At 40.0% G+C, this 21062-nt stretch overlaps 1 protein-coding gene across 1 annotated transcript in view; it reads left to right on the top strand.

Annotated features, from left to right (window-relative positions):
* The window catches only part of LCOR (ligand dependent nuclear receptor corepressor), a 58316-nt gene that overhangs the window by 22762 nt on the left and 14492 nt on the right, over positions 1-21062 (top strand). The window contains exons 2-5 of the mRNA XM_068688262.1: positions 5948-6013; positions 6431-6510; positions 15447-15579; positions 20069-20356. Of these exons, the coding sequence (XP_068544363.1) occupies positions 5948-6013; positions 6431-6510; positions 15447-15579; positions 20069-20356 (567 nt within the window). The remainder of the gene's footprint in view (positions 1-5947; positions 6014-6430; positions 6511-15446; positions 15580-20068; positions 20357-21062) is intronic.

Here is a 21062-nt window from a genome sequence, read left to right as displayed (position 1 = left end):
AAAACGCTGTAGAAGAGCTAAGTATTGCCATATAGGACTTGGTTACACCAGTTCTTCCTTTAAACAGTTCCTATCTCACCGTCCTTCAGTAGGTAGCTGTTCTCCACGTGTTTGTCTGTATCCTACAGCACCAGGTTATTGCTATTTACGGTCCCTGGACAGCCACTGTGTTTACCAAAGCTGCTGCTGTCTCTGGAGCAGCGATGCTACAATAAGCCCCTGAGCAGTGGAGCTCCATTCACAAGAGCATGAGCTCTTTGGAAAAAGGATGGGCATTTTCAGCATTTGTTCCCCAGGAAGCTGAGATGAAGTTGTTCTCACCTGTAGTCATCTAACTTGGCACCATTCAAAGATTTCTCATCGTAGGTAGATAAGCTCTTTTGTTTTGCTGCTTGAATAAAAGAATGTTCACAACTTGTATAATTGCATGGATGTCCTGAGACTTGGTTTATATTAATAACTGTCCTGTGACTTTTTTTTTTTCCTCCCTTGTTGCTTGGTCTTGCCTTTCTATTAAGATGCCTGTGACTGAAACATTCAAGTTTAATAGATTTTTGTCCTAAAAGAGACAGAATTCCCGTGTTACACAGAGGCTGCAGGATTTTTCTGAATTAATTCCTGCTTCAAATCCCATAGCTGTGGATAAATATATCCGATCTTGACCAGAAAATCTAGGCATGAGAAATCCAATAAAAACCTGATGGGACGGCAGTGGCTGCCTCCTGCTCTGTAAGGAGGCTCCTGATTTTGTGGGTGTAAGAGCCGGGGAGAGGATGAGGAGAAGGTGCTGGTGGCCAGCCCGAGTTCCCCTAATAACTTCTTGAGAATCAGAGCCCAGCCTGGTCTGGTGGTGCGCTTCTGTTTTCAGTTGTGCCCTTGTCAAACTATCTTACATCAGGCTGAGTCTGACCAGCTTCCAGTTTTAGCCACTGGCTCAAGGGATGCCTTTGAGAAGCTCTTTTTCCTGTTCCTAGATGTGTTTTCTTTTGTGGCTTTCTCTAGCCTCCCCTGCCAGCCTCCCGAAGCAGTATTTGGCTGCATTTGCTGTGCTAAGCATCCCGAGCGACCCGGCCCCTCTTCTCTTTGCTGCTCTTCCTGCCTTCGTATCTCCTGCAGCCTTACCCACTGCTTTCCTCCAAGTCTGAAACCTTCAATGGCCTGGGGCCAGGAGCCAGTACCCACTGGCAGTGGTTTCCCCATTGATGCTAATGTTTCAGGAACTGTCACTTAATCAATTCTAATCTGTTTCGTGCGTATTGGGCTGAATTTTTATTCCCGTTCTTATTTTTTTTGGCTGGTTCTAGTCAAAATACGTGGCACCAGGCCAGAAGTGGTACACTTATCTGAAAATATTGTATTAAACCTGTTATTGCTAATCAAACTTTTCAGTTTCATAACAGTCAAATTAAATATTTTTCTTAAGTCCGTGTTGATTGACACTTTTTCTGCTGTTAATTCCACAGTAGGCAAGTTCTCTGAGCTGTTCCATTGTTTTCGGAAGCCTTTATTGAGTTGAGTACTCATCTGTTCAATGTTTTGATATTTCAGAGGGATAGCTTTTTTCCAGTCCCCCGGGACTTTTGAGTATTCCACGACTTCATGGAATTAAACACTACTGAAAATACTTTTTTGAGTAAAAAAATAAGAGTTAAAATAATCTCCATAATATTTTAAGACTATTAATTTAGGAACATTAAACAACTGTCATAGATTTTTTTTTTGTTAAATAGCGTAGTGTGCCATTCTATTGAAAGTTCGTTAACATACTGCCGTATTCTTATAGACTTGTAAAGTTAATATGCATATCGAGTGCCTTCTTTTTGGCTTCATCTTTGCTTACCTTAAAACCACGTGCATCACTTTGCCTAGGCCTTTGGAACGCTTCTGGGTTTTGAGTTGGTCTCTGCTCTGAATCCAGCGGCTGCTCCAGGGGATTGTTATCTCTTCTTTGTGCTTTCACTGCCACATCGTTATTTTTTATTAACAGATCAGGTTTTTCATGATGCATTGGGTTATCTAGTAAAAAGTTGGTAGTAGTTAAGGAATTTCTACAAAAGATATAAGAGGCTGGTGTCTTAATGATTTGACTCAACTTTCAGCTTTTTGCAGTTGCCCTTTTGAAGACCAAGCTGCTGTATGTTGGCCTGCTTCTTGTAAATAAACGCTGAGGAATTAGTTGCCTTATTTTCCAGTAGGAATTGGACTGGAAGACCTACTACACTTGAATACTAGCCAGGGCAGTGGTTTCGTAGACTGAGATCTAGCTTACAAATTGCTAGTCACAGGTTAAAAATGATAATAGCCGGCCTGAAGAGTTGATACAGGTATGTGTTCATTTCCCCCTTCAGGTCCCTGGCTGTATGTATTAAACTTTTTCTTTGACTTCTTTAACAATCTATGTAATACCAAATAGTAAAGGCAGATTATAGCCCTTCTTTTCATACTACCCTCAATGATTTGACTTCCAGTAAGTGCTACGTGCCTTACTGCTTTGACTGGCCGTGCATTTAGGGCTGAATTATGTAGGAAGTGTTAAAGAACATGTTTGAGCTGTGCTGTTGCAGGGGGGAAAAAACACATTTGTCACGAGTCTTGCGTTTCAAACAGCGTCAATGGCAGTCCAGAAAGGCATTCCCATCTGAAAATCTTGCATTCCTGCTTTTAAAAGTGGGAAAAATTGTAAACCATCTTTAGGTGAAGTTTGTTGGTTAACAGGTTAAGCTTATATTTATGGATTTATTTGGCTTCAGAAGGGAGGGTGAAAATGCCAGAAAAGGTGAAAATAAAACGGTTTTGATGCAGGGATAAAAGTAGTGAAATTTGGCCCTGCAGAAAACTGAATGGTCAACTCTTCTTTTTGTTTGAATTTCTGTGCTTGTTACTTTTAGTGTAAAAATGGCACATCCATATTCTGATTGTCAGAGCATGTTTTAGAGAATAATGTTTCTTAAATGCTGCTTTACTTCTGCAGCTAATAATTGTGGAATAGTAAATAACATGTAACAAGCTGTGAATTTAAGAATGTACTCCACCCTTGTTTCAGTACGAAGGATTTTCTTTGTTCTTTCTGTTTTTTTTTTTTTTGCTTATTCCTCCCTTACTGGAGAGCCTTCTGAGATGAGATTTCTTTAAGCTTTTTGCAGATGTTTTGTTTTAGAAAAATAATTTTTCTTATAAATTTTTTACACTAATGTAAAACAAAAGATGTTTTTCCCTTTTATAGGTCAACAGTAACATTGTAAGTGTTCAGTGTGGCTACTTTAATTGTGAAGAACATATCTAAAAGAGAAGCCTCTAAAATATTGGCATCTCACTCCCTTTTCCTCTTCCAATTGTGTTGTTCCTGCAACTTTTCCACTAGCCCTGCTCTTCAGCTGCTGCGAACTGTCAGACACTGAGATACAGAAGAAGAAATACAGAAACAGGAATTTAGCAGAGGCAGCCATGTTAATTTCTGTTCCATTTGAAATGCAGGAAAATATCATCTGCCAAAGGGAAAAGGACAATCGGTGGGAAAAGAAATGTTCTTTTCAAGCTTCTAAGAGCAGTGACAATGGAGAGAAAAAATACTATAAAAAGTAGGCAGCTCCTTTTTCAAGATTTTGTTTTCAATGTATTATGCATGATTAAATGTACACAGTACACAGTTGCTCTTTTGGAGTCCTAAATGACTGAATATTACATTGCAGGGCTCATATTGTCTTTACTGCATTGCATTTTGCATTTAGGGGGAGTAGGGCTTGGTTTCGTGGCAGTTCTTACCAGTCTTTAGTATAATTTTTGAATACATTCATACTTCCCTTATTTGCCTTTTTTAATGTCAAGCATTGCACATAAGATGTTCTGCTGTTGCTATGCAACTGCTAAATCCAATATTTAATATTAATAAAAACCGAGTGGCATTAGCATCCCTGAGAACAGTGGGCTAGCAAACTATGATTGTACAATATCCAAGCTGTAAAACTTGGCAGGGACTTCAGTGTGCAATTGCATGCATGGCAAACCGTGGGGCATGAGTCACTGGCAGTTGCTATTTTAAGACTGGTGAGTTTGAGTAAAATTTCTGAGCTCTTTCAATTTTTATTTATTTATATATATGCTGTTTTTTGACAAAGAGAGAAAGGATGAGGTTGGTTAGCTGTTTTGCTTGAGAGCTGAATTTCAGGTACAAAATCTGAGGGGTGGCTACCCATAAAAAGGTCAGCGTTATAAACCTATGGGTCAATACCCTGATTCTCCCCATTTTTCTTCTAGGTCAGGTTGATCGGCCCTTTCCCACTGTTCCTGCCACTTCCTGAAGCCTGAATTGGCTTTTTTTGGAGGCAGTGCTTCTTCCCTGCCTGACAAGGTGCTGTGTAACGGGATGTTTTTCCGCTTTCTCCTTTTCCACCTTGTTTACTGATATTTTCCCTGTTTCTATTTACTCCTGGCTGCTGTTTCACCGTCGGCCTTTCACACTTTTTTTGTTCTCCATTCAGTGCTTCCTGAGATTAGATTTTTAGTGTCAGCCTCAGATAGGCATTAGTTCAAGGATGATGTTATTTCTCTGGCAGTGCTTTGGCTGCTGCGGTGATATTGCAGGCTACGAATTCTATAGGGTCCTACATCTCGTATCCAGTGATGTTAGTGCACCGAAACTCTTGCTGACACCCAGAGGGGTATAATGCTGCTTGTCTTTCCCTTTGAAGACAAGATTGCTGTCTAAAAAAGCAATAACAGTGGTATTAGATCTGTATATTGGCTGAGTTATTTTACAATTATTGCATGTTTGCAGTGCAATAATTGATTTCCTTCAGAGTATGCAATCACTTAGCTTAAGAAACCCCTGTAAAACCACCTGAAACTGCCCTTTTATCTGTTTCTGATTCACCCAAGCATTTTTCTCTAAATTTAAAGCCATATTTTCATTTGGTAAGAAAATCCCTTTTTCTTCTACCTCGCAAAGATCCAGGCAAGTAGGAGAAGCTGCCTTGAGCTACGTGCAAACTGTTACTAAACCTACAAGGCGAAGGCGAGGGGGGGAGGAGAAGGAAAAGCAGCGAGTGACAGTTGAGTTTTATCCCAATTGTAATGGGAATGCATTTTTATAAGCAGGTGGACTTTGTCTGTGCCCCTTAAAATAATCTTTGTACTTTCCATTTTCCCTCTTGTTAACCTGGCTTCTCACCGTATCGGGTAGTTAACAGCTCTGTAGGTTTTACTGCCAGCAGGAGTTTAGTGTAATATTGATTTAACGTTTCCAAATAATGGCAGTAATTTTGGTGGAGGTTTTTCCTCGTTTGGGATCAAATAAAATTGGTTAGATTTATTTTTTAAGTGCGGCATAAGTCGTGGCACTGGAGTAAATCAGAGTGTGTATTTTAGATGCAGATCTATGACATGAGCAGGGTAGTGATTAGAATTTGGTTCCTTAGGGGCACGGCATTGCTGAATCCCTTTCCTTTTAATTTTCTCTCTTCAAACCTGTAACTCTTCAGAAAATATTGATTCTAACGTTTGCTGAAATTCAGAACTGTAACTGAATGCCACTCAGAGATGGAAGAATGCATTATTATTATTACTTAGTATTTGTTTTTAATTGCAGAAGCGTACCGTATTTAAGTTTGGAGGCTTAAGCCAGAGATTTTTTTTCATACAGCACTTCCCTGGTGTTGTGAAGCTCATTGTAGGACTTAAAACTTGCTGTTTTCTGTTCAAAATGGTTTATTTCAATGTCATGCTGTTCTTTGTTTTTAACCTAGCTAAGTGCAGGAGTCAGTGGACTCTAGGCTGTGCTATGGTTTGCCAGTAGTTCAGTCATCATAATTGACCCATGCATCTTGTAATACTAAGAGAAAACACGTTGAGCTCTCTTCTTGGAACAGATAAATATAGAACTGCTATTGTGAATATTCTTGGAGTGACGTACATAATCTAGAAAGCTAACAATTCTTTTATTTGCTTTTAGGGTTTGAAAGTATTCTAGAAGGCCTGTTTGGACCTGGATTATTAAAAGATCTCAGTTTGTTTAAAGGTATTCAATCTCTATGTTTGTATCTTGTTCTGCATTTCTAATGACAGAAGCAGCCCCAGCTCTGCCTCTAGAAAATGTGTGTTACCGTGGTGATTTGTGCTTTTTTCCCCCTCCCCCAGGCAGTGCTCACAGTTAGTTTCATATTGGCTAAAATTACTAATGAGTGTGCGTTCATCTTTATGTAGCTGGGAGTGTATTTGGCAGTGCTCGGGGAAAAAAAATATTTGTTGTGCGGAGATAAAATGTATACAGTTTGGTAATCTGGGGATTTGGAAATATGGCTGAAACGAAGCCTGCATCCTCAGAATGCAGGCAAGAATGTTGTGAAACAGGTATTTAATTCGGCATTTCTCTTTTGGCTCCAGTTGTGTCGCGGTTTATGAATATGAAGTAATCTGCTATTCCTCTGATTTACAGACTGTGAGCCTGAAGGTGTTTCTGATTGGTCTTTTGATGAAAATTGTCTTTTCTGCTGCCTGAGAAGAGAAAAAGTGAAGGTAACAATGCAGATGTGTGAAGCTAGTAGTTGTAGGGGAGGGACAAAGGGAGGGAGTTTGCTGCTCCTAGTTAACTGAACATAGAAAACCTGCAACCTCCTTCCCCTTTCCCCTCCTATGGAAAAAGGCTTTCTGAATTAAAATAATTCAAGTTAATGAAGAGACTTGCTTCTTGTCTGCAACTTTTCCTTTGTGGTATGTGATGAAGGTGTGGTGGTTTGTTTTTTTTTTGTGTATGTGTAGTAGCTCTTTCTGTATTTTTTTAATTTGTTTTGTGGATTGTTGAATTTTGAGTTCTTTGTAAGTGATCTTATTGTGATCATGCAACTCTTCCCAAGGGAGCCAAGCTGTGGCTTGTGTATGTTTACTACAGCCAGACCCTGGGCTTATCTTCAGTATGGAAATACGGTCCCTTCTAACAACCTCGAGTCTTGTTCTGTATCTTGGAATCTCTTTCCCTGTGGGCCATATCCTTTTATTAAAGCGCTCCTGTGTATGTCAGGTTTTCTATCGTGCTTGTTTATAACCACGTCTCACCCTAAATGCGGACAAGTCAGCTTTGCCAACATTTTCACCTCTAGTTTGTTTTCTTAATCAGATTATGGCTGTATATAAAACAAAGGTTACCATGCTGTACATGATTGTTGCTCGGCCCATGTGTTGAAATAATGATTGCTCTATAGCACAAGCAGGAAGGGTCATCTGTCTTAAGAGTGCCAGCAAAAGAAGTTTTCCCTACTACTACTTCCTGCACAGCGTAACAGGCTGTGCAGAGTGGTTCTCTGTAGGCTTACAAAAGAACCACAAGCACCCTTTCCTCTGCAGCAGCTACCATAGCTTTGTTCATGAAGGAAGTACCTCCTTGTTGACACCGGTACTTGCTGTGTTGCCAATCTGAGCTTATTTTTGTGTCACACTGTTTGTTAAGGCACTGGGAGGAGAGGTAGGAATGCTTGCGTTTAGAACAGGTGTAAGGCGTGATACTTCTTCATTGACACTGACAGCAGGTAAGCTTTGTGTATACTTGTGACGCTAGGAGTCCTGTCTTGTTTGACTTGAATCATCTCATAAAAAGGTGAAATTCAGTGTTTAGCACAGTTCTAGCTAACACGTTGAATTTATTAAGAAATAAGTATTACGGGCTGGTCAGCCTCGTTGTAGGCTGGGAGAATCTAATGAAGTATGGGTGGATCTTTAAAAAGACTTCATCATCCTCATAGGCCCTATTTATTTATATTTTCAGTGCACTGGGTTAGGCTTTATGCCACTGAGCACTGGAAATGTGTTCTTCATGCTAGAGGTAGTTAAGGTTCCTCACCCGGTTCCCGACTGTGCTGTTTGGGATCTTTTAAATGGACAAAAGAAAGATGCAGGTGTGGTCCCATCCAGCGTTGCTTCAAGGAGCAGTTTTTGGCATCAGGGTCTAAAGAGATTTTAGGATTGTGTGCTCAGAACGACACAGAATGCAGCAGGGGTGTGCAGCATCGTTAGGCAAAAGGTGAAGGGATGGAGGCTGTGAATTTGGGGCTGTCCAGAGACAAATGTGAGTTAACAAAGGTAAATGTTAGTGTCAGTCACCATGGGCTTGGTAGAATAGTTTTTATAAATAGAACCCAAGCCATTCCTGTTGTTTTACACTTCGGTAGCCAAAAGTGCTTCTTTCAGCTATTTTTCTTACAGCTGATTGATAAACAGAGACAGCAAAGAGAGCTCTGTACACAGGCTTGCTTGCTGCACGGCCAGATAATGACTGGCTGTCTCGAGGATGAAGGAATGGGGGGAAAAAAGGGTGAGCCAGTCCATTCCCATCAGACTTGTGGCTTCTCTGTTAATCCTGGTGATTCTCCTCACGCTGGGCCCAGAGCTGTCAGAGCTGCTTTGGCGTACATGGGATTTTTCTTTCCTCTCTTCCTGCCCACCCCCAGCCTTTAGATCAGTTCCGTTGTGTTTTTTTTTTTTTGGAGTGAGGGAGGGAGGAATATGGCTCCTTTGAGACCTAGTGAGTGCTTCGTGTGTTGGCTATGGGAGATAGCGTGGTGGGAGTGCTTCCTTTCCTGTGTGGGTCTGCTAAATGGCTTCATTGCTGGCCATCACAGATGTCATTAGATGCAATATGAAGTTAAATATGGCTCTCTTATGGGGGTCCTCAAATAGTGTGGGTTTAACATCATCATTTGAAATAAAACCTCCAAGACTTGATTGTTACAAAAAAGTTTGTAACTTGATTTACCCTAATGATGGACAGTCTTTAGCTGATGGACTGAAATAAATTCGGAATGGTACCAGTTTGGTTTGAAATATCTTCCATTCAACATCTGTAATAATACCTTTAAGTCATCTTTTTAGGGAGTTGCAGGTTCAAGCTTCTAAAACTGTTAAAACCCATCTGTTCCTGTATGTAACATGGTTGCAGTTGTGTTTTCCGTGCCTCAATCTCTATTCTGCATTTTTGTTATTGATGTGCATCCCTTCTCCTTTTTAGGAAGAGAACCAAGTAGGATGGGATGATTGGGTTTCTGCTTGTGTGGTGGTGAGTTACAGAATTAAAAGGCACATCACTGATATTGCAGCTGGGAGCAATGCAGACGCTAAACTTGTAACACTACATAGCTGTGGCTGGCGTTTTCCAAGGAGCACACCTCTACCTGTACTCCCTCTTAGATTAGTGACATAATTAGCTTACTAGTGGTGTTAGTGTTAGGTCAGAGGTTGGACCAGGTGATCTTGGAGGTCTCTTCCAACCTAGATGATTCTGTACCCAGTTCTCACCTTTGAGTGGTATGTAGGTACTCAGTCTAACAAATTCAAGAATAATCTTTGGTGTTTTATTGGGATTTCATTTGCTCAGAATGACCTGTAACTTAGGAGACCGGTAGCTGTGTTTAAAGGGAACTAAGTCCTGGACTCCAGGATGAGAGTTGGAGGCCCTGGCTGGTTTATTGGCAGAGCTGCTTAAGGAAGAAAACTGCCCTTACTCTCCCACCCCTTTCAGCAATGTTAATTCTTGCTTTTACAAGCAATCAGATTCAATTACATGTGTTCTTCAAAGGATGGGGAGCCATCTGCTGAAGTATTCTGAAGAGATTAATTTATTTGTAGCAGTAGATCTACTTGCAAATGCATGGATTTCTTTTTTTGCCAGTCAAAATACAAGATGGTTTTTGATAGAGGAATGGACTTAAGTGTGTCCGTTTGAGAAAGACAGTAAAATACATGCCGAGTCAGGAGCTAAAATCTCCCAGACACATTTTTGCCCATATCCAAAGGGTTGTATGCAGTTCTGTAAAGCTTTTAGAAACTGGATTTTTTTCTTCCATCATAGAAAACAAAACACAACAGCACGATAGCTTGAGTTGTGTGATCAGAGAGAGCAGCTAGTTAGCTCGGGAGCTGCCAGCAGGCCATCAGCACGTGTCTGTGTGCAGGGGCACACATGGGCACGGAGCGACAAAGTACAAAGTTAGCAGCTCCAGCGGCGTGCTCGCAGTGAAAGGAAACAGATCGCGTTCGGTGGGGCCAAACCCGGTGAACTCTCAGTTGGCTAATCTGCAAATGTGGTAATTCCCAGCTCCCTCTGGGCTTCATCCTTCTCGGGGAAGATTTAAGACGTGTGGTTGGTTTTATTTGTCTTGTCCCTTTTCCCTCTAAAAGGCTGTGGTACAGATAAGATCTATCAATTCAGCTGGATTGAACTTTAACTATATTTGACTTCCTAATTATGGTTCTTAATTTTTCAGTGTGGCTTGTTAAGAAAACTGACAGAGCTGTGACTGCGGAAGAAATCTGTGGCTCCATCTCAAATGGTTGTGTCAAAGGCAGTAGCCTTGCCTGCCACGTGCTAGTATGCAAAGCTCAAGCCTACTTCCAGATATTTTTGTAAAAAGATGCAGATAGATAAGGTCAGAGAAAAGCAGCAGTAATAAGAGGAAATTGGGAAATGAATCTTTAAAGAAGGCTTAATTTGAGTATATTCCTTTGGAGAAAAAAATGCAGCTGTCTAAAGCTGCATAAAGGAATTTGTACTTTTTGTTTAAATAAAAAAATAAAAGGGGAGGGGAACAACTCTAATCTCATTAGTTGGTGAGAGCAGAACAAGAAGGATAATACTCTAAGCACATTAACTATTTTATAGATATATTTAAGCTATAAAAATAGCAAGAGAGAAAATGACTTCTGGAAGGTGTTCTGGAGCCTCCCGTTGCTGATGGCAGAAGGGTGAGCCTGGTGTTTGAAGCACCATAAAATACCCCAGCTCTGCTCTAAGGGCCTCTGACAGCTCTCCTGATTGTGAAGATGTGTGGTGGTGTACAGCGTGTGAAGGAGTCGTATCAGAGGAACTCTGAATTCTCAAACAATTTGGATATTTTTGAAAGCTTGGAAGTAATTGCCTTAAACATCTAAAGCTAATATCATGCCATTATTTGATTATGATTAGTCATAATAACAGCCTCTGAATGCGATGTCCTTTCGCTGTGGAGCAACGTAGCCACTTTCCACACAGCTCAGTTCTCATTGTCTGGATAATCTGGAGAGAAGCTACCTCTGTCATTTAAAGCATTAACTCATAGAATAATTGATGACGGCAAAGGAATTGTCTGAAAATGAGTTGAAGTTGCAGACCTGTTACGATTTCTGATTGCTTTGGAAGGTCTTAGACTGTGTATGGAAATCTTAGGTGTGCTGCAAGATGCTTTAAAATGTTTTTAGTTGATTTCATCACTTTAAAGGAGAAAATCAAGCATTGATAGTGGCAATTTTTTATTGGATGACTTTAAATAATTAGATATTGAGGCTAAAACCCAAAGAGGCTGTTGGCGATAATCTCCGGCTGGGTTTGCTTTGCTTGTGTGTAAATGTGAATGTAAGCATATTGTATTTCAGCTGAATGTGATTTTTCTTACTATAGATAATAAATGATATTCAATATCCATGGATCAGTTAAATTAAATTTGCTTGGAGTTTGATAAATCTGACAAATCAGTCATCTTGGTTAATGAGGAACTCAGTACTCGATACTGGCTCTTACTATAAAAGCTCGTGTCCTCAGTAAGTGAGGGTTGTCTTAAAAGTAATTAAACCATCTGAATTTTTAGCTGATGCCAAGCTGGGAACGGTTGCAGGTGCTTCAAATGGCGTGCACAAAATTGAAAATGATCTTGACAAATTTGAGAAATGGGACAGACTGAAACCTGTTTTGTCAAGTCACCAGTTACAGATGTCTGAAACGTGATAGCGCTGTAACAGCAGTCAACTGTTCGGGGGGGATCTATCAAGAGAGGCATTTGTCTTAATACCTGGAGAGGAAATTCTTCTCTTGCCCGAGTGCTGGTGAAGCCTCAGCTGGACATAGTGTTTTGAGAGAGGTGGAAAGGAAACGAGTAGTGTGGAAGCACAAGCAACCGGAATGACTAGGTTGTGTTTCTGTTGTTTATTTGGTGTGGGGTTTTTGCTTGTCTGTTTTTGTTTTAAGACAGGCTGAGGTTTATTCCTGAACGTATAAGGAAGGCATTGTGTCCCAGGTGTGCTTAAGACTCGTCTACAGAAAATAATATTCCACTGTGCACTGGCTAAGAGTTAAAAAGACTGTACAAGGAAGTGTTGGAGAAGGCAATCTAGGGATGCTGAAATGTTCCTGATCCTGCCTTGGGAGGGCTGGGAGCCCATGCTGTGTCCTCGGGACCCTGTGTTGGCCTGACAGCCGCAGGTGGTCTGTGGGAAGCCTCTTTGTGTTTTCTGCAGGAAGATAGGTAGGGATGATCTCATATTCTGTCTTCACACCAACAATTTAGAGTTTGGGTTTGCTGTATCAATGCTACCTGCAAGGAGGGTAGTGTGGATCCAACCCTAGTACTGACAGGACTGGGATGTCCAGGATTAGGTGGTCTCTCAGCAATATTCATTTCTGCTACCTGCGTGGGGGTACTGAAAACTTTGATATGATTCTGGATTAGAGTGAGAGGATAAGACTGAAGATAGCAGATAGAAATGTTTGTTGGGGAAAATGATGGAAAATCAAAACAAACAAACAAAAAAAGACTTTTGGAAGTAGACTTTGAATAATAATCACAAATAATTAGTGTCAAAGCTTGTGAATTTTCTCTGAGGAGTTAACCAGCTGCAAAAATTGCTGGAATAACTTTGACACAAGTGATAAGAAAACCTAAAAGTGCAGTAAGCAGAAATCTTTCTCATAAATTTTGTCTTATGTGGTCAATACTGATCTGAAGATGCCAGAGAGCAGCTGAAGATTCTTTTTTTCTTTTTTCCCTGTGCATAGGGTTAAATCTGACTTTGTATAACTATTCCTTTACTTTCTGTTTTCTTGGACAATAATTAAAACTAGCAAGGAAAGATGCATAGTCCTTAGTATGAGAGGTAAGAACTAGGCAGAGTGCTCCCTTGCTACTCCCCTGTTCTCCTGGATGCACATCAAATGATCCTTTACTCAGCCATTCACCAGAGTAAGCTGCTTGCAGGTGTGTTTTTTTCTCCGGGCTATCTCTATTTTCATCATTCCTTCTCTATGTAAAAAGTGTCCAATTTTGGTTAGTCTAGGTCAATTAAATTGTGCTCTTCATGTGTTACCTGTACATGAATAACACAAGTACACTTGTTCATGGTGAGGCGTGCTGCTGCCAAACTGTTTCTATAGAGTTTCTACTGAGGTTGGTGTGATCCTTGCTGTGTAACGTCTTAATTGCAAAAAGTACTAGGAAAATGTGAGATGCCTTGTGTTGGATGAGGATTACTTTTGTTTTAGGCTTCTTCCAGAGTTATAGTCTGCCAAAGGGCAGAGTATCACATCAAGCTGATATTGCCTTAATATTGCCTTTTTTCCCCAATTCTCTTGTTTGTCCTTTGAATTGAAAGAGAGCTTTTTTTTTGCAATGGCTTGTGGTGCCCTAGCCAGAGGGTGCTAATTAACTGTAATGGATCTTATCTATCCAAATCTGTGCCATCAGATTGCAGAGATTTCCCTTTAAAGTAAAACAAAAGTAAAAAAATTTGTTTTAAATGCTTAGATATTGCAGTGATTGTGCTAAAGCTTCTGCAGCATCTAGATTAGGTCTGCTGTTAGTTAATTTGCACAAATGTCTCCTTTTTACACAAACTGAGTTGGGTTTGCAATTATCCTCATCATGGCTGAAGGGGGATGGCAGGACAAATTCTGGACTCAACATTGTTGGACGTGGAAACACAGCTTGGAAAAACAGAAAGCAAGCGTGTTCTATAATGTCTCGCCTAAAGAATAACTTAGAAAAAATATTGGGTTGACTTTCCACCTCTGTTTTCATTGTGACATCCTGTACTGATGCTTCATGTCTCTGAAGTATGGGAAAAGTGTAACTGCATGTTCAACGTGTTCATAAAGTGCCTGTGAAGGGCAGGAGCACCAGGTACAGGTGTACCTGGCACAGGAGTGAAGCTGTCTCTGTAGTTAACCACCCAGTTCAAGTTCAGTCTCCTAAAGAGTCAAAAGCACTAGTCTTTACTACGGGAACCGGTAGGTTTAAGAGCAAGCCTGGATTCGGTGATACAAAAACCAGCATCAGGCACTTGGGGAGCTTGAGTTCTGCAGGACGGTGCCTTCGTGGCGAGCGTGCTTTGCTCACCTCTGTCATTGCATGCTCCTCGCCTTTTGATTTAGCACAAACTACTGCCTGGTAGAGTATCTCCCCCTTATTTTTGACGGAGAAGTTTTGGAAGCTGTTACACTACAAATCTCACAGCGTGTGCCCATGTTGCCAGGCCAGAGTCCACGCTGGTTCATATTATTACCCTTTGCACGTCGTTCATGTGACTGCTGCGTTCGTTAATTTACTGTAGGCTGATTATGTAACCTCGTTTCATTAAACCTATTCAAAGTTGAGGCGTTACAAAATTAAGAATGACTTCTTTTTTGTCTTCCTTTCATTTACTGTGAACTGTAAGTGAATTGCCAGTTTTCGCCTTCCCTCCTAGCCCCACGAGAACAGGAATCAGAAATCAATTCGAACGTTAGAGGCCAAAAAGCCAGTTACAGCCAAGGTATTATGGTAACTGATACTATGTAAAGGTTAACAAAACAAAACACTCCCTAAACCCAAAGAGTGGTTGTGTATGCATTCCTGCAGTAGGTAAATACAGGTAACTTCAATATTGCTTAAAATGAAAGTGGGAGGAAAGGGCCCCGAAAGGGATTATTCTCCTGAGCAGGAATAAGGCATTGAAGAGAAAGAAACGAGGAAGGAGGATGGGTGGGGAAATCCAGGCATTCAGGATTTTTGTAACCATTGTCTTCTAGTTTCTCGAGTTGTATTTAAAAAAAAAAAAAAAAGGTAATTTATTTTGGCATCTCACAGGATTTAATGATCCTAGTTAAAAGACCCGTTTTGAAATATTTGAGATAACTCAGTTGCTTCCGCTTGTTTGAAAGAATGAACTTTAATTCATTGCGGATGTTGTAAGCAGTGAATTTCTGCTGATTTCACTTAAAAGTAGTCACTGCTAAGTCTCTTCACAAAGAACCTGTTTGTTACCAATGCTTGGTCATTTCTTGCTCAATTGGGATGAAAGCTGTGTAAATTAAGGTGATTTTTTTCTGTATTTTGCCCTCGATGTTTCCTTTTCTACGGAAGCAAAAGTAATAGCTGAAGAACAAATGTTAGCTATGTGATTTGCAGCCAGATGTGGTAAAATATCTAAATCTTCTTTATGCTGGGCTGTTATGTCCTATAATGGTATCAAATCTTTCAGTCTTCTGCTGCATTTACGACAGGAAACCAAGGCAAAGCAGGATGTTCTGGCGTAGTCAAAATTCAAGTCTCAATTTAAATAGATTCACCTCTGTGCTGAGTGTCTGACAAAGCTTTGAATTTAGTAAAATAGTTAATGCCTAAGGAACTTTCTTCGTTTTGGAGTCAGGAAGATCTTACAAATATTAAATATCTTTGCAGGAGCACTTAGTCAGTCTGGATGAGCCAGCCTCGGAAGCTGGACAAGAAGCTCTGCTTAGACAAGAGCAAGCAAAAATCATTCGTTTTGAAAGGCAAGCGGAAGAGTTCCTCAATGCAGTCTTTTACAGAAAAGGTTGGTTTTGATGGGGGGATTGGAAATGATATCTCTTGCCTTTTTGCTTGTCTTTTTGTATGTGATTCGGGTACCAAGTCAGATGTTCAAGTTGTCATTGCATGTTCACTATTTGTCAGTTGTCTTCTTTGTATGTATTTACCATGAGTGCAAATGGATTCTTAAATAACGTAGCAGTACAACAGTGTGGTCTTGGGAAAGAGGAAGAGAGCATAATACATTTAACCCTAAAGTAAAACTCAACACAAGAACGCTAGTGTTCTTACAATTTTGGAGGAATTACTCGGTTCTTACCCAGCAGAACTCCTCTGAAGCCAACGTTTAGGTGACTGGGCTATCTGGAAGAAGGGGGAGTGGTGATGGTAGGTGGGATTTTCTTGTTTTCATTAAATTTGTTAATTTTAGGGATCTGTATTAACGCAGGGTGTTTTTTTAGGAGGTCAGCAGTCTTCTCACTGTGGTCTGTGGCAATTTCCAACCCCCACCCCAGCAATCCACAGAATATAGTTGGAGTTGTGCAGAAGGGTGTAAATGGAAAATTCAAAAAGTGATCAGCAAAAGACCTGGAAAATCAGTACTATAAAATATGCTGAGAGCAATAATAGTAGCTCAGTGTTGGAAAACTGTAAATCTGTTCTGGAGAGTTACATCAGTTAAACTGCACTCTTAAGAAGGCACAAAACTCATTTCACTGTTTTCTGCCAACCTGAGAAACAGGAATCTGGAGGTTGCATCCAAGTGCATCCTGAGTGAAAGTGCATTGTACTTATCAGTCTAACCCATGTGTGAGAAAATCTGCCAAATCAGTAATTCCAACCTGTCTGCTGGGGGACAATGAAGGCTTCAGTTTAACAAATTAGAAATTGCTGTAGCCAGTTCTCAGCCCAGCCTCACAGTGACCAAAATATTTAAAGGTGTTTAAAGCAGATAACAGTATTTTAGCCTTTCTTTTATGGCTCAAATGAATAAATACAAACTGTGTAGTATGATGAATTGCGTGGAATATACAAGCATGTAGGATGGTAGGAGGGATAGTTATTGCATTACTACTGATAGCTCAGATAATGCTTTTATTCCAAGTCTGTCTTTTCAGTGGCTTTTTTCTTTTAAGGTTAATGTTTCCTTTTGCTTTTGAATTTATCCCATCTCACTTTAAATCCAGAACAGTTTAAAAAAAAAAAAAAATAATATATATATATATATATATATATATATATATATATATACACACTTTTTTTTTCCCCTTCAGTTTTCTGGTGGTGATGGTGGTTGTGAGGAAATGCCTTTTCGGCACTCCCAAATGTTTTGTTAAATATCTCATCCCTTTAATGTTGAGCTTAAAGTTTTGTGTGACCTGTGTGCGTTTCATGCGAACGGCGTACTTTCCTATTGGAAGGAAAATAATGTAACGCTTTCTCTGTGGTCAGATACACGGAATGAGGATATTGAAATCGCTTCAGATGACTAAGAATCTCTGACATTTTTTTTTAAATATACTCTTGTTTTCTTTTCTCTGGCGGAGCTGTTCTTGGTGCAGGAGCAATAAGGCAGGGGAAGGAGCCTGGCAGGAAGTCAGTTCCGAATCCTTAATGCATCACTGTCCAGCTTGGCTGTATTTAGATTGCTTAAAAGGTTATTTTAACTCATGCCATTGCCATGAGATCCCCAGGCAGTGTCATACCAAAGAGGACACAAAGAATGGTAGAATTCAGATGCTCCTGCGTTGCTCAGAGGTACTCGGCTCTCCTGGCTTCAGGCCAGAATTTATTTATTTTTTTTCTTTCCATCCTCACTGCCAGTAACATTTGAGGCTGGTATTTTGTAGCCCCTGTGGACTGGGGGACGTGCAGATGTTCTGTGAACGGATGCATGCCTATTACATGTCAAGGACACGAACTCATGTGCTTAACACACATAGACAACGAGCAGTATCAGCAAACTTTCTGAACAGGCTTACTGTCCATTAATCTTATCTACTTGCTCTGCTTTGTGCCCATGGCACTCCGACTCACTAATGCTTCTATCAAATATTCATAATTGCAGTGAAAGCAGAGTGGTAGTATCTAGCTGTTTGATCAGACCTTTACGTTGGGGCAGGATAGGACCTTCTCCTCATGGTTTAATGAAATCATACCTTTTTCAGTTGGTGCTTCCCTTTTAAGATTTCAGTATAGATAAAACACACAAAGGCTATTGAGGCTTTAAAGCTCAGATGCGCTACTTTAGTAGGCAACTTAGAGTAGGTAAATGTTGGCTGTATTTATCTCTATACTTTAGCTAATTTTTTCAACGAAACTGAATACTTGGAATCAAAATAAACATTCTGTTGATTTCCAGTAACACTGCAGAGGCACCAGCAAATATTTTGCACTCGCTTTTGAACAGCTTTAATTCTTGACATTTAAAATTCAGACTCTCTATTGAGCAAGAAGCCTTTAATGTCTAGGTAACTACCCTTCTGCTTCAAAAATTAGTGTCCTGAATTATTGAATTTATTTTGAGCAGCACTAGAAAGCCCTAGTAGTTGGTCTGTGCTGTTTCTTTGAAGTTGCAGATTAGAAAGATGCATGGCTGTAGGCATGCACAATGTTTTCTCCCTGAATTTGGAAATAAATTTAGCTGTAAGCACTATTGAATTGTACAGGTGAATGTGGGGGCACTGTAAAGGCATTATTCTTTGGAAAATGTAAGTTACGCAGAGCGTTCATGCTGCAACATGTAGACATTAAAAGCACATGCCAAATAGTTGGCATCGGTGTGATCAGAACAGTGGTTTGTGCCCTTCTAGGCTTTCTTAGAGCCTTTCACATGTCCTTCAGCAGGACGTGTTGAGAGCTTAGAAAACGGAAGAAATGTCACACTTGCTGGACAAAGTTTCCGTGCTTCTTCCCTGTTACAGCTCGCCCTTATGGATCACTTGGGAAGAAGGTGAGAATATAAACACCTAAATTTAAGCTTGGCTTGTCTCTTGATGATTTATTAGAACTTTTGGTGTGTCACGTGCTTAGCAACAATAAAAACAAATATCCTATAAGCTTCCCAATAAAATGATTAACTATTTGCATACACAGCCAAGAAATTTACAGCTACTGTACCCTCTAAGATACCATTCCTATAAGATAAGATTATGCATCATAACTGTCTAAGATCTTAGATTTAGAAAGCTGACCCAAACAGGAAGGAGTTCAGGCTTAATAGGTGTTCAAAGGTGTTCAGTATGATTTTTTTCATCAAGAAACAGAGCAGCTGCTTGCTGTGGCTCCCTGCTTTGTGAGCAGCTCCACACTCAAACCTTGGTGTCAGCCGGCTTTTATAGATAACTTGGAAGCTGGTTGTTGGATTGATGCATTTTTGTCAAAAATGGTGGCAAAAGACAAATTAACACTAATATCCAACAGGTGATTTAGTAAATGTTTCTAATAGCTCAATCTTGATAAATTGCCTTTCAACCTGGGCAATCTTTTTCAAAAAATAAAAACAAAACAACACACTTTTCTGTTGTTCCTTTTTGAGTGTGGATTTTAGATTTACTTGGTCATCTTCTGCACAATTTTCTCTGAATGCTTTTCCAGAAGTAGAAAATCAAACCTTTTGAGCCATTTCTGGAACCTAAAAAAAAAAAAATCAACAGGAAAAAAACACCCTGATTTGGCCAGAAAAAAACATCAATGCTTGGGAGGAAGTTGTAAGACACAATCTGTGATGTAGGAGCTGTGGATTTACTTTGACATCATGAATTGCTACTGCTCTAAAATAGTAATTCACTTGAATATGTTTGTGTTGCCCATATTTCCAGATAGTTTTGTATTTATATGCTATTTCATGAAAAAAAAAAAAAAGGTGGGGGTAGACTTCTACCTGTTCCATTTCTCATTCCATACCAGAATTTTTAGCGGGTCTTCTAGAGATAGAATTAGTTTTAATTTGACACCTCTTGCTTTTTGTGTATGGGGAAAATTCTTTGAATAATATCTGATGCATTTTAGTGTAGCAGTAGATAGGATGAGATGGAAGACGCTTGATCTTCATGTGAATTATTTTGAAGAATCAGAAATATAGGGCTTTATTTCCCAGTAATTTCATAGGGGACCACTGCAACTCTATTCTTCCCCCTTTCCTCTTCTGTAGTTGCAGGTAAGTTATTCAATTCTTCCACTGAATAACCTGTTTGATGTTTTTGCAATGAACTTCATTACTTGGTACTTCTCTTCATGGGTCTAGCTCTCTTTTCCATTTTCACACCTTTTAAAGGTCTGGCCAGATATATGGAAAACAAAAGATGAGATTTTTATAGCTCTCATAGGAAACTGTTATTTTGGGAAGGTTGTACCAGAATTAGCACTGGTTCTTGTTCAGGTATTCTAAGACTTAAATACATATTCTACAGAAACTAATTTATCCTTGACTTTTTTAAAATAAACAATGACTTAATGTAAAATCTGTTTTACTTAAAGTGCTTCCTTAAAAAAACAATCTCTAATGTTTGCAGACAGTCCTAGGGTCTCTGACCCCAATATTCCCCTAGTGGCCCGTGAGATCATGCAGCGAATGATCCGACAGTTTGCTGCTGAATATACCTCAAAAAATAGCTCTACTCAGGACTCCAGCCAGCCCAATAGCACAAAGAACCAAAGCCTGCTGAAAGCATCTCTGGTCGCCTCCTCTCCCACGGCTGCAACTGCTCAGAACCCTGTGCTCAGCAAACTTCTCATGGCTGACCAAGACTCACCTCTGGACCTTACTGTCAGAAAGTCTCAGTCAGAACCTAGTGAACAAGGTAGGACTCTTACCAGTGTCTTGCATCCTGTGGCAATCCATGAATGGCATTCTTGTTGCGCAAACAAATGAGTAGAAGTTTGCAATTTTACGTAAAATGTGAAGTGGAAAAGCGTTAGATGTATTACAATAAAATAATGACCAGCTGGATGAGGCTGGCAGAGAAAATACATCTTGAAAGGATGTAGGCTGATAGGCATGAGTGATTTTTCTGAAGAAGGGTAAAAGGCAGGACATACTCTAACCTCTGGGTTCAGATGTGCTGTTGCTGCTGGGAGCTATGAGAAACAGTCTGTCAAAATAGGCTGCACGCTTGCTGGTAAGACAAGACCATGTGGTCCTGAAAATTGTCTCCTTTCTGAAGATCAGTACAGACTCTGACTGAAGGACTGATGGCATTTATTTTCTTTGTGGTTGTAGCATTAAAGCAGTATCTTTTTAAATTTTTCTACAAATTGCTTTGTGAAAGCTGCAAAAATGATACCGCAAACTGTCCAAAACTTCCTGATTTGTGCATTTGGAAAAGTATTTTTTTCTACCTTAAAAATAGACTTGTTCAGCAAAGCACAGATTGAATAACTTGTAACAGTGTTGCAGGGCTTGTTTTAGAGTGAAAACCTTGCTTTCCATCAAAAAATGTTTTTAACAAGCAAATTCTGCGAGTGATTAGAGTATGCAAGTGGTGTTTTTTTCTGCAAATGTGGAAT

Source organism: Anas acuta, chromosome 7 (assembly GCF_963932015.1).
Source record: "Anas acuta chromosome 7, bAnaAcu1.1, whole genome shotgun sequence".
Taxonomy (NCBI): domain Eukaryota; kingdom Metazoa; phylum Chordata; class Aves; order Anseriformes; family Anatidae; genus Anas; species Anas acuta.
The sequence above is the reverse complement of the archived record's forward strand: the minus strand, read 5'-3'. Positions and strand labels throughout refer to the sequence as shown.